Raw genomic sequence first — 12004 nt, forward strand, 5'->3', positions numbered from 1 at the left:
TAAATGGGGGATGAGGCTAGCGGAGAAATTACTTACATCTTGTGCAAAAATTCTCTCTCTTACTCGATGATACTCCTCTTCTCTCTCCTCAATTGATTTACTTCTTCTATCATCTCTAAATGGATGAATCCTATTTTGCTGCAAGATAAACATTTCCTGAAAGGATATGAAATACTATTTATTTACACATAAACCAGTTTAAAACCCCATCCAATCGATTTAGAGCAGATTAATTAAAGTACACAGATCTGCCATCATATGTACAGCAGATTAACTGATTGAGTGGGGATTAAAAACTTTAGAACATAGAGCATTGAACACTACAGTACAGACTCTTCGGCACATGATGTTGTGTTATAACCTACTCTAAGATCCATCTACCCCTTCCCTCCTACAGAGCCCTCCGTTTCTCTATCATCCAAGTGTCTTTCTAAGACTCTCTTAAATGTCCCTAATGTATCTGCCTCTACCACCACTGTTCTATGTAACTACCGTTCTGTGTAAAGACATTATCTCTGACATCCCCTCCCCATACTTTCCTCCAGTCACCTTAAAATTATGTCCCCTCATAACAGCCACTTCTGTCCTGGGAAAAGGTCTCTGTCTTCAAAGCAGCAAGCAAAAAAACATAGTCACGTAATCTTATCTATGCCTCATCATCTTGTACGCCTCTATCAAGTCACCTCTCATCCTCCTTCACTCCAAAGAGAAAAGCCATAGCTCAACCCAAGACATGCCCTCTAGTCCAGGCATCATCCTGGTAAATCTTGTCTGCACCTTCTCTAAAGTTTTCACATCCTTCCTATAATGAGGCAACCAGAACTGAACACAATCTTCCAAGTGGAATCTAACCAGAGTTTTATAGAGCTGGAACATTACCTCATGGCTCTTGAACTCAATTGTTGCTCAATTTTATCTGGAAAATGATTCACAGTTTACACAGTATTCCATACCTGATTGTCATCTTTATCCATACTGGAATTGTCTCGCTTTAAAATGAACCTTTTCTGGGAGTCATCTGTCTTCTCATCTTTGATGTGCTCAGAGAACCTTTGCTCTGGTCTGTTGGTGTATACAAAAATATAGAACTAATCAAATCAACATTTCTGCAAAAGGAATTAATACTATTCTTAAGAATATTTTCTTGCACATGGCAGCATAGGGGTTAGCACAATCGCTGTACAGTGCCAGCCACAGATCAGGGTTAAATTTCCACCACTGGCTATAAGAAGTCATGTACATTGCTGGGAACTGTACTATCAAGTCGCTCAGGGACTTGGGCTGTATAAATGTTTTTTTTTTTGCGTGCTCAGTATTTTGAAGGTGATGTGCATAATTTGCACCCTAGCCCCAGAAGAACACTGGTTTGTTCAGATGTATTCATGTATGGTTAAAAGATAATTAAACTTGAATTTGATTAAGAGCCTCTTAGACAGGTACATGGAGATTAGAAAAATAGAGGGCTATGCACTAGAGAAATTCTAGGCAGTTTCTAGAGTAGGTTACATGGTCAGAACAACATTGTGCTGTAGATTTCTGTGTTCTATGATTTGATATGATTTTGATCTCTCCCCATTGACCATGTAGGTTTCCTCCTTCATTCCAAAGGCATATGGGTTAGGGCTAGTAAGCTGCAGGCATGGTATGTTGGTGCTGGAAAATTCTAGTCTACCCCGGCACAATCCACATTGATTTGATTTGAAGCAGATAACGCATTTCACTGTATGAGACAAAGCTAATCTCAGATCTTAATGTTATACTGCTCACAAAGTACCCAATGGACGTCCTTATTTACTCATGTGTATTTGAACTTTGCCTCCAGGAGGACCACAACCTATTCACAGGGTTTGGAGGATTGTTTGCCTCAATGAGCTGGAGAGCTATGCTGGCTGGAGTCAGGGCTTTATGCTTTGGCTCTTGGTAGGGTCACCCATGCCAAACAGGTCAAAGGGTAGAGGCCAGACTAAGAGTGGTCCATTGGTCCTCCAAGTAAGGGGATTCAGCTCAGAGCTAACAGCCTTGACTGGTCAAAAAGAAATTGTTACAGAAACAGCAATGAAGAATCCTTCTATTCCTGTGTACAGTGGTATGGATAGACAGAGATGGAAGACCTTTATTGCTGCTCTAAACGCCAGCGGCATAACAGCCGGTAAGTACTTGAACTCTGGATAAAAGTGACTCATGCCAAACCTCTGTATTATGACCAGACTATAGCAGGAAAGAAGCAACTGTTTAGATTGTTTTATCAGGCTCAAGGAACGGAATCAAGCTTGTAAAGGCACAAATAAAAAGAATTTACTTTTATATAGAACAGCACATCACAGGAACAGGCCCACTGGCAAATGGTGGCATACCAAACTAATAAAGCTAATGTCACACTGGAGAGTGTCATAACTCTTTGCTTCACGGCTCAGAAATCAGAAGTTCAAAGTTCAATGTAAATTTATTTTCAATGTACATATACTGTATGTCACCATATACAACCCTGAGATTCAATTTCTTGTGGGCACTTATAGTAAATGGAAAGAAACACAGTAGAATCAATGAAAAGTTGCACACAACAGAGGCGGACAAATAACCAGTGTGCAAAAGACAACAGACTGTGCAAATACAAAAAGAACAAAATAATAATACATAAACAAGCAATAACTATCAAGAACATGAGTTTTAAAGTCTTTAAAAATGAGTCCATAGATTGTGGAATCAGTTCAATGATGGGGTGAATGAATTTGGGTGAAGTTATTTCTTCTGGTTCAAGAGACTGATGGCTCAGGGGTAAAAATTATAATAACTGTTCCTGAACTGCTGGTGTGGAACTTGAGGCTCCTGTACTCCTTCCTGTTGGCAAGCAGTGAGAAGAGAGCATGACCTGGATGGTGCAGGTCCTTGCTGATGGATGTTGATTTCCTATGACAGCTCTCAGTGTAAACGTGCTCAATGGTGGGAAGGGCTGTACCTATGATGAACTGAGCCGTATCTACTGCTTTCTGTAGCTTTTCTTTTCCCGTTCAAGGGCACTGGTGTTTCCACACCAGGCTGTGATGCAGCCAGTCAATAAACTCTCCACCACGTTTCTATAGAAATTTGTCAAAGTTTTAGATGTCATGCTGAATCTGTGCAAACTTTTAAGTAGAGCCGCTGCCGTGTCTTCTTTGTCATGGCAGTTCCAGATCCTCTGAAATCACAACTCTCAGTAATTTAAAGTTGCTAACTCCCTGCACTTCTGATCTGCTGATGAGGACCGGTTCATGGACCTCTGGTTTCCTCCTCTTAAAGTCAATAATCAACTCCTTGGTCTTGCTAACATTGAGCAAGAGGCTGTTGCTGTGGCACCACTCAGCCAGAGTTCCAATCTCTGTCCTATATGTCACAACCTTTGAAAAGGGCAATGACAGTAACGACATCAGCAATCTTAACTATGGCATTGCAGCTGTGCTCAGTCTCATAGTCATAGGTATGAAGTGAGTAGACTATGGGCACTATCCTCCCCAGCATCACGGACATCTTCAAAATGCAATGCCTCAAAAAGGCAGCATCCATTATAAGGACCCCTATGCCCCAGGACATGCCCTCTTCTCATTTTTACCCTCAATGAGAACCTGAAAACACATGCTCAGATGTTTTAAAAATAGCGTCCCCTCCGCCATCGTATTTCTGAACGGACAGTGTGTCCTACCTCAGTACCTCCCATTCTGTTCTGACCTGTCAGTCCATGGCCTCATCTTGTACCATGATGAGACCACCCTCAGGGTGGAGAGGCAAAGCCTTATGTTCTGTCTGGATAGTCTCCAACCTGATAGCATGAATAGTGACTTCTTCCAGTAAAAAAAAATATTTTCTTCACCCTCCTCTCTTAGTCTATTCCCCATTCTGGTCTTTTTCCTCCTCTCACCTCCCCCTGAGTCCCCTCCTCCTTTCCTATCTCCTATAGTCCACTCTCTTCTCCTATTTGATTCCTTCCTCTCCAGCCTTTTATCTTTCCCACCCACCTGGTTTCATCTATTACCTTCTACCTATCCTCCTTCCACACCCCCCCTCCACCTTTTTATTCTGGCATCTTCCCCCTTCTTTTCCAGTTCTGAAGAAGGATCTTGGCCTGAAATGTCGACTATTTATTCATTTCCATAGAAGCTGCTTGACCTGCTGAGTTCCTCCAGTCCACAACCGGAGTCACTGCTGCAGAGTTCCGGTGTGCTCGCAGGCGGGTAATTGAAAGAAGATGGCAATCACTTGCATGAGAATGTACATATTCCAGCCAATTAGGATTTCTTTGTAACTCTATTTAACTCTCCTCTCTTTAGTTCAGTCTTATCCAATCTCCATTGAAGTACGGCGACGACAATGCTCCCTGCTACCCTCAGTTCATGTTCCAGGGAAAAGAAGACCGGTGATTTCATGAGACGCTGTTAAAGGAGCGGTATTAATTTAGTTCTACGTTACTGCTTTCGAGCCGCAGTGATTACGTTGGTTTTTAGTTAACTTGAGAGATTTTAGTCAGTAGCCCTTTTGGTCCAGTGTTCATTATTTTCCGATGTTCAGTACAGTTCTTATTAAAACTCAGTGAACTGTTTACTCTGTGTCTCTGCACTTGGGCTGTCACTGAACTCGCGACAAACCGGATCCTGATTCTGACTCAGTACTCGTGACAGAAATCAATTAATTTACCAATTTAATTCACCACTTCACCAAATTGATTCCAAGGTTGCCTCAATTTAATAGGAAGCGGGGAGGGGCTGTTTTTTTTCTGTGTGACTGGAAACCTATAAGCAGTGGTGCATAGCTGAGATGCTTGAAGTTTGTCACAACATTAGAAATCAGGATGTGAACGTCGGAGGTGTGATTAGTTTGTATTAGACGTGAAAATTAGTTTTGTTGTTGACAGTGAGGTTAGTCTTGGTTGGAGCAAGTTATTGATGAATTGTTGGATTGCAGTGGCAGAGGTAACTTAATCCAAATAGGTGTGAGGCGATGTGTTTAGAGGGGATAAATAGGCAGGAAGACACGTGATGAACGGTAGTTTCTAAGAAGTTTGCGAACCACAAGGAATTTTTTTTGTGGATTTCAGGAAGGGGAAGTCAGGAGAACACACAACAGTCCTCATCGAGGGGTCAGCAGTGGAAAGAGTGATGAAGGACATTAGAAATTGAGGGCTCTGCTCCGTAAGACCAGCGACGTGGACATGGGATGAAGGACATCCAGAGTCCAGAACTCCACTCCGCGATCAAAGGCCAGTGACGTGGAGATGGGGATGAGTAAAAACATCCTTGGTGCTCAGTCTGTCCCAGGTCAACGCATACCCGTGTGAGCAGGAGGCACAAGGAGGAAGAGGGCCAGTCGGTCGACGCCTGCAAAGTTCAAGCCGTAGGGTATCGTCATCAGCTTGTCCGGGGGTCAATGCTGAACATCAAAACTCGAAGGTCAATTGGAAGTCTGGAATCTGTAGCCTGATAGCTGAAGCCTTGGTGGTCCCAATACAAGTGCCAGAGTTGGAGGACTGTGTGTGGGTGGAAGGGCGGGCGGAGAGAGAAAAGGAATGTGTTCTGTTGCTTGTTGTGTTCTCTGTTGACCTCAACACCATGGCGGCACCAGCAGACAGAATCAGAATCAGGTTCATTATCACCAGCATGCATCGTGAAATTTGCTAATTTAGCAGCAGTTGTTCAATGCAATACATAATAATATAGAAGAAAAAAGAATAAATAGGCAAATCAATTACAGTATATGTATATTGAATAGATTAAAAATTTCTGAAAAACAAATGTATATTTAAAAAGTGAGATAATGTCCAAAGCTTCAATGTCCATTTAGGAATCGGATGGCAGAGGGGAAGAAGCTGTTCCTGAATCGCTGGGTGTGTGTCTTCAGGCTTCTGTACCTCCTACCTGATGGTAACAGTGAGAAAAAGGCATGCCCTGGGTGCTGGGTGCCCTTAATAATGGACGTTGCCTTTCTGAGACACTGCTTCTTGAAGATGTCCTGGGTACTTTGTACCCAGCACATCCTTGGGTGTGTTTGTTAATGCAAAAGACGCATTTCACTGTATGTTTCAATGCATTTCTCTACACTATATTCTATCTGCCACTTCACTGATCATTCTCCCAGTCTATCCAATTCCTCCTGCAGTCTTCCTGCTTCCTCAACACTACCTGACCCTCCACCTAAATTTCGTATTGTCCGCAAGCCTGGCCACAAAGCCATCAATTCAGTCATCTAACTCATTGCCATACAACGTGAAAAGAAGTGGTCCCAACCCTAACCCCTGAGGGACACCACAGAACAATAGTATTGCTCTGTACTGCAGTTGCAAAACAACAAACTTCACAACACTTGGTGGTGATAATAAACCTGAATTCGAATTACAGAGACCTTATCCTCCCCAAGGGTCCCTGAAATAGGCTAAGCTGGTTTAGAAGGCCAATATGTCCCTTCATTAGCGGGTTGTAGAATATAAGAGTGAAGAGCTCGTGATGCAACTCTATAAAACATTAATTAGGCCTGAGCCTAATTAACACAATTCGTGTTGCTCTAGTTTAGCATGGATGTGATTACACTGGAGAGGCTACGGAGGAGATTCACCAGGAGATGTAGTACTTCAGTTGCAAGGAGAGACTGGAGGGGCTTTACTTACTAAGCCGTGAGCATACTATTTTGGCACCGGAAGCGTGGTGACACCTGCGGGCTTCTCCAATGCAATTCTCAGACTGTGTGTGTCAACGTTTTGATGTGCAGGCACCATGGTAATAGTGGTTAGCACGACCCGATAGAGTTGGGTATGTTCCAGATTTCGAAGTTCAACTCTGTAACGTGTCTGTATGTCCTCTCCGTGTTATGTTATAATCGCTGCTGCTGATAGTTTTACCATCTAAAACAGGAAATTTAAAATGGTAGATGTAAATCTACGGTAGCGTAGCAGTTATGGTCATGCTTTACTGTGCCAGTGACCTGAGTTCAGTTCCTGTCGCTCTCTGTATGGAGTTTGTACCCTTTTTCCATGACTGCGTGGGTTTCCTCCCACATTCCAAAGATATACATATTAGTGGGTTACACAAACATGAGGAATTCTGCAGATGCTGGAAATTCAAGCAACACACATCAAAGTTGCTGGTGAATGCAGCAGGCCAGGCAGCATCTCTAGGAAGAGGTACAGTCAACGTTTCGGGCCAAGACCCTTCGTCAGGACTAACTGAAGGAAGAGCTAGTAAGAGATTTGAAAGTGGGAGGGGGAGGGGGAGATCCAAAATGATAGGAGAAGACAGGAGGGGGAGGGATGGAGCCAAGAGCTGGACAGGTGATTGGCAAAAGGGATATGAGAGGATCATGGTACAGGAGGCCCAAGGAGAAGGGAAAGGGGGATGGGGGGGAAAAGCCCAGAGGATGGACAAGGGATATAGTTAGAGGGACAGAGGGAGAAAAAGGAGAGAGAGAGAAAGAATGTGTGTATGTAATAAATTACAGATGGGGTACGAGGGGGAGGTGGGGCATTAGTGGAAGTTTGACAAGTCAGTGTTCATGCCATCAGGTTGGAGGCTACCCAGACGGAATATAAGGTGTTGTTCCTCCAACCTGAGTGTGGCTTCATCTTTACAGTAGAGGAGGCTGTGGATAGACATGTCAGAATGGGAATGCGATGAGGAATTAAAATGTGTGGCCACTGGGAGATCCTGCTTTCTCTGGCGGACAGAGCGTAGGTGTTCAGCAAAACGATCTCCCAGTCTGCGTCGGGTCTCACCAATATATAGAAGGCCACATCGGGAGCACCAGACGCAGTATATCACCCCAGTCGACTCACAGGTGAAGTGTCGCCTCATCTGGAAGGACTGTCTGGGGCCCTGAATGGTGGTGAGGGAGGAAGTGTAAGGGCATGTGTAGCACTTGTTCCACTTACAAGAATAAGTGCCAGGAGGGAGATCAGTGGGGAGGGATGGGGGGGATGAATGGACAAGGGAGTCGCGTAGGGAGCGATCCTTGCGGAAAGCAGACGGGGGGGTGGGAGGGAAAGATGTGCTTAGTGGTGGGATCCCGTTGGAGGTGGCGGAAGTTACGGAGAATAATATGTTGGGCCCGGAGGCTGGTGGGGTGGTAGGTGAGGACCAGGGGAACCCTATTCCTAGTGGGGTGGCGGGAGGATGGAGTGAGAGCAGATGTGCGTGAAATGGGGGAGATGCGGTTGAGAGTAGAGTTGATGGTGGTGGAAGGGAAGCCCCTTTCTTTAAAAAAGGAAGACATCTCGCTCGTCCTGGAATGAAAAGCCTCATCCTGAGAGCAGATGCAGTGGAGACGGAGGAATTGTGAGAAGGGGATAGCATTTTTGCAAGAGACAGGGTGAGAAGAGGAATAGTCCAGATAGCTGTGAGAGTCAGTAGGCTTATAGTAGATATCAGTAGGTAAGCTGTCTCCAGAGATAGAGACAGAAAGATCTAGAAAGGGGAGGGAGGTGTCGGAAATGGACCAGGTAAACTTGAGGGCAGGGTGAAAGTTGGAGGCAAAGTTAATAAAGTCAACGAGCTCAGCATGCGTGCAGGAAGCAGCGCCAATGCAGTTGTCGATGTAGCAAAGGAAAAGTGGGGGACAGATACCAGAATAGTTTCAGAACATAGATTGTTCCACAAAGCCAACAAAAAGGCAGGCATAGCTCGGACCCATACGGGTGCCCATAGCTACACCTTTAGTTTGGAGGAAATAGGAGGAGCCAAAGGAGAAATTATTAAGAGTAAGGACTAATTCCGCTAGACAGAGCAGAGTGGTGGTAGAGGGGAACTGATTAGGTCCAAAAAGAAGCGTAGAGCTTTGAGACCTTCCTGATGGGGGATGAAAGTATATAGGGACTGGACATTCATGGTGAAAATAAAGCGGTGGGGGCCAGGGAACTTAAAATCATTGAAAAGTTTAAGAGCGTGAGAAGTGTCACGAACATAGGTAGGAAGGGATTGAACAAGGGGGGATAAAACCGTGTCGAGGTATGCAGAAACGAGTTCGGTGGGGCAGGAGCAAGCTGAGACAATAGGTCTGCCAGGACAGGCAGGTTTGTGGACCTTGGGTGAGAGGTAGAAACGGGAAGTGCAAGGTGTGGGAACTATAAGGTTGGTAGCAGTGGATGAGAGATCCCCTGAGCGAATAAAGTTGGTGATGGTGTGGGAGACAATGGCCTGGTGCTCCTTAGTGGGGTCACGATATTAGTGGGTTAATTGGTCACGTGGGTGTAACCGGGCTGGAAGGGCCTGCTTCTGTGTTGTATCTTTAAGAAAATCTTTGCTGGCATCCAGTTAAAGAGACATTTATCAGGAGTGCTGTGTACACAGGGCCCTTAGTATTATCAACAAACCCACCCATCCATTCAGCACATTGTTGACTTTCTATCATCAGGCAGGAGACTCTGATGCATAAGGACAAGAACAGTCAGGATGAGAAACAGCTTCCCCCCTCAGGCCATTAGACTTCTGAACTCCCTGCCACATGCATTTGATGTGTCACCAGTTAATCTGTTCTGTACCCTACAATATTTAGTTTATCCACTTTTAGTTTGTTTATCTATGTGTAATTCATTTGTAGATTTAATTGTTACTTTCCTAAGTTATTGTATGTTATATGTTATGTGTATTACTGTGCTTTACACCCTGGTCTGGAGAAACATTTTCTTATTTGGTACTACACAAGTATATAGTTAAATGGCAATAAACTTGACTTAACTTGATCTGAAGGAGATTCAACATCAGGAATAAGTAATACTTACATTCTAGTATTGCTTGTTTTGTTGATTATAACACATTTTCCAGTCTGATCAACATTGTGATCCATTCCAAAATACGCGGATACTCTGTGCACCAACATCCGATGATATGACGACATTGGAGGGAATTTCTGATAGTGATTACTGTGAGGAGAGGATAGGAGAGACAATAGCAGATGTGAGATTGGTGATAAACAGTTTCCTCAAGGTAACCCAACATAGATCACTACAGCAGAGAAACAGGCTCTTCAGCTCGTCTAATCCATGCCAAACTGTTATTTTGTCTGGTCCTACCAACCAGCACAGGTCTATCTCTCCGTACCCCTTCCACCCTTGTACATGTCCGAACTTCTCTTAAGTGCTGCAAATGAAGCCTTATCCAACAATTCTGCTGGCAGCTCGTTCTATAAGACCAGAAGATATAGGAGCAGAATTAGGCATTCGGCCCATCAAGTCTGCTCCACCAATTCATCCATTTTTTGTCTCAGCCCCAATCTCATGCCTTCTCCCCATATCCCTTCATGCTCTGACAAATCAGAATCTATCAACATCTACCTCAAATACACCCGATGACTTGGCCTCTACAGCTGCCTGTGACAACAAATTCCACAGATTCACCACCCTCTGGCTGAAGAAATTCCTCCTCATCCCTGTCCTAAACGGACGTCCCTCTATTCTGAAGCTGTGTCCTCTGGTCTTAGACTCTCTCATCATAGGAAACATCCTCCCCACATCCACTCTACTGAGGCCTTTCAACATTCGATAGGTTTCAATGAGGTCATCCTTCATTCTTCTACACGCTCACCACCATCTGAGTGAAGTTGTTGAACCCTCATGTTCCCCTGAAACATTTCACCTTTCACTTGTAACCCATGACCTCTAGTTCTAGTATCACCCAACCTCAGTGAGGAAAAAAACCTGTTTGTATTTACCCAATCTATACCCCTCATAATTTTGCATACCCCTATCAAATCTCCTATGCCCCAAAGAGCAATGCCCTAACCTATTCAACCTTTCCCTATAACTCCGATCCTCAAGGCCTAGCAATATCTTTGTGAAGATTCTCTGCACTGTTTGTGTATTATTGCTATCTTTCCTAATAGGTAGGTAACCAGAATGGCACACAAAACTCCAAATTAGGCCTCACCAATGTCTTATACAACTCCAATATAATATCAATAGACAATAGACAATAGGTGCAGAAGTAGGCCATTCAGCCCTTTGAACCAGCACCACCATTCACTGTGATCATGGCTGATCATCCACAATCAGTACCCTTTTCCTGCCTTCTCCCCATATCCCTTCACTCCGCTATCTTTAAGAGCTCTATCTAACTCTTTTTTGAAAGAATCCAGAGAATTGGCCTCCACTGCCTTCTGGGGCAGAGCATTCCACAGAACCACAACCCTCTGTGTGAGAAAGTTTTTCCTCAACTCCCTTATAAATTGTCTACCCCTTATTCTTGAACTGTGGCCTCCTATCTCCTGTATTCAATACGAAGGCCAATGTGCTAAAAGCTTTCTTTACCACGCTGTCTATCTGTGACAACACTTCTAAGGAATTACGGATCTGTATTCCCAGGTCCCTCAGTACCAACAACACTCCTCAGTACCACACTATGTATTCAGGTTTGTCTTCCCAAAGTGCAACACCTCCCACTTGTCTGCACTAAATTCCATCTGCCATTTTCAGCCCATTTTTCAGCTGGTCCAGATCCTGTTGAAAGCTTTAATAGCCTTCCTTGTTGACTACTACACCCCCAGTCTTAGCACCAGCCACAAATTTGCTGATCCATTTTACCATACTATCATCCAAATCGTTAATATAGATGACAAACAACAACAGACAATACAGGGCTAATTTGGAAAATGGGTTGCAGTAATGAGAAATAAAGAAAAATACAGAATTCTGGAAGAACTCAGAGGGTCAAGCAGTGTCAATGAAGACAAGCAATTAACATTGAAATTTTAGATGGAGACTATGCATCAAGACAGAGAGAAAAAAGATCAGAGCGCCAGTATGTAGAAGTACAAGGGTAGTGGAGCGGGCAAGAATCTAGTGGATGATAGATGGAACTAGGTAGGGAGGTGGAATAAGGGACAGATACAACCATGTGAAGGGAGAGGATGGGAGAATTGAACCTGAGGTCGACAGGTACAAGACTGGCGATTAGATCTGGGAAGTGGAAAATTCAATGTTCATATAATTGATTTCTAAGCAAGTCAGTTAGGATATAGGTATTATGTTTTTATCCCAATTTGTGTTTTGTCTTGCCCA

At 43.9% G+C, this 12004-nt stretch overlaps 1 protein-coding gene across 4 annotated transcripts in view; it reads right to left on the minus strand.

Annotated features, from left to right (window-relative positions):
* The window catches only part of LOC140186273 (cAMP-regulated phosphoprotein 21-like), a 379019-nt gene that overhangs the window by 111025 nt on the left and 255990 nt on the right, over window positions 1-12004 (minus strand). For 2 of the 4 annotated variants that reach the window (XM_072242365.1, XM_072240743.1), the window contains 3 exons: window positions 9731-9871; window positions 954-1062; window positions 37-156 (listed from right to left, as the gene is read on the minus strand). In XM_072242365.1, the coding sequence (XP_072098466.1) occupies window positions 37-156; window positions 954-1062; window positions 9731-9871 (370 nt within the window). The remainder of the gene's footprint in view (window positions 1-36; window positions 157-953; window positions 1063-9730; window positions 9872-12004) is intronic. The other 2 variants (XM_072241563.1, XM_072243188.1) reach the window with 2 other exon arrangements.

This window comes from Mobula birostris, chromosome 1 (assembly GCF_030028105.1).
Source record: "Mobula birostris isolate sMobBir1 chromosome 1, sMobBir1.hap1, whole genome shotgun sequence".
In the NCBI taxonomy this organism is placed as follows: domain Eukaryota; kingdom Metazoa; phylum Chordata; class Chondrichthyes; order Myliobatiformes; family Myliobatidae; genus Mobula; species Mobula birostris.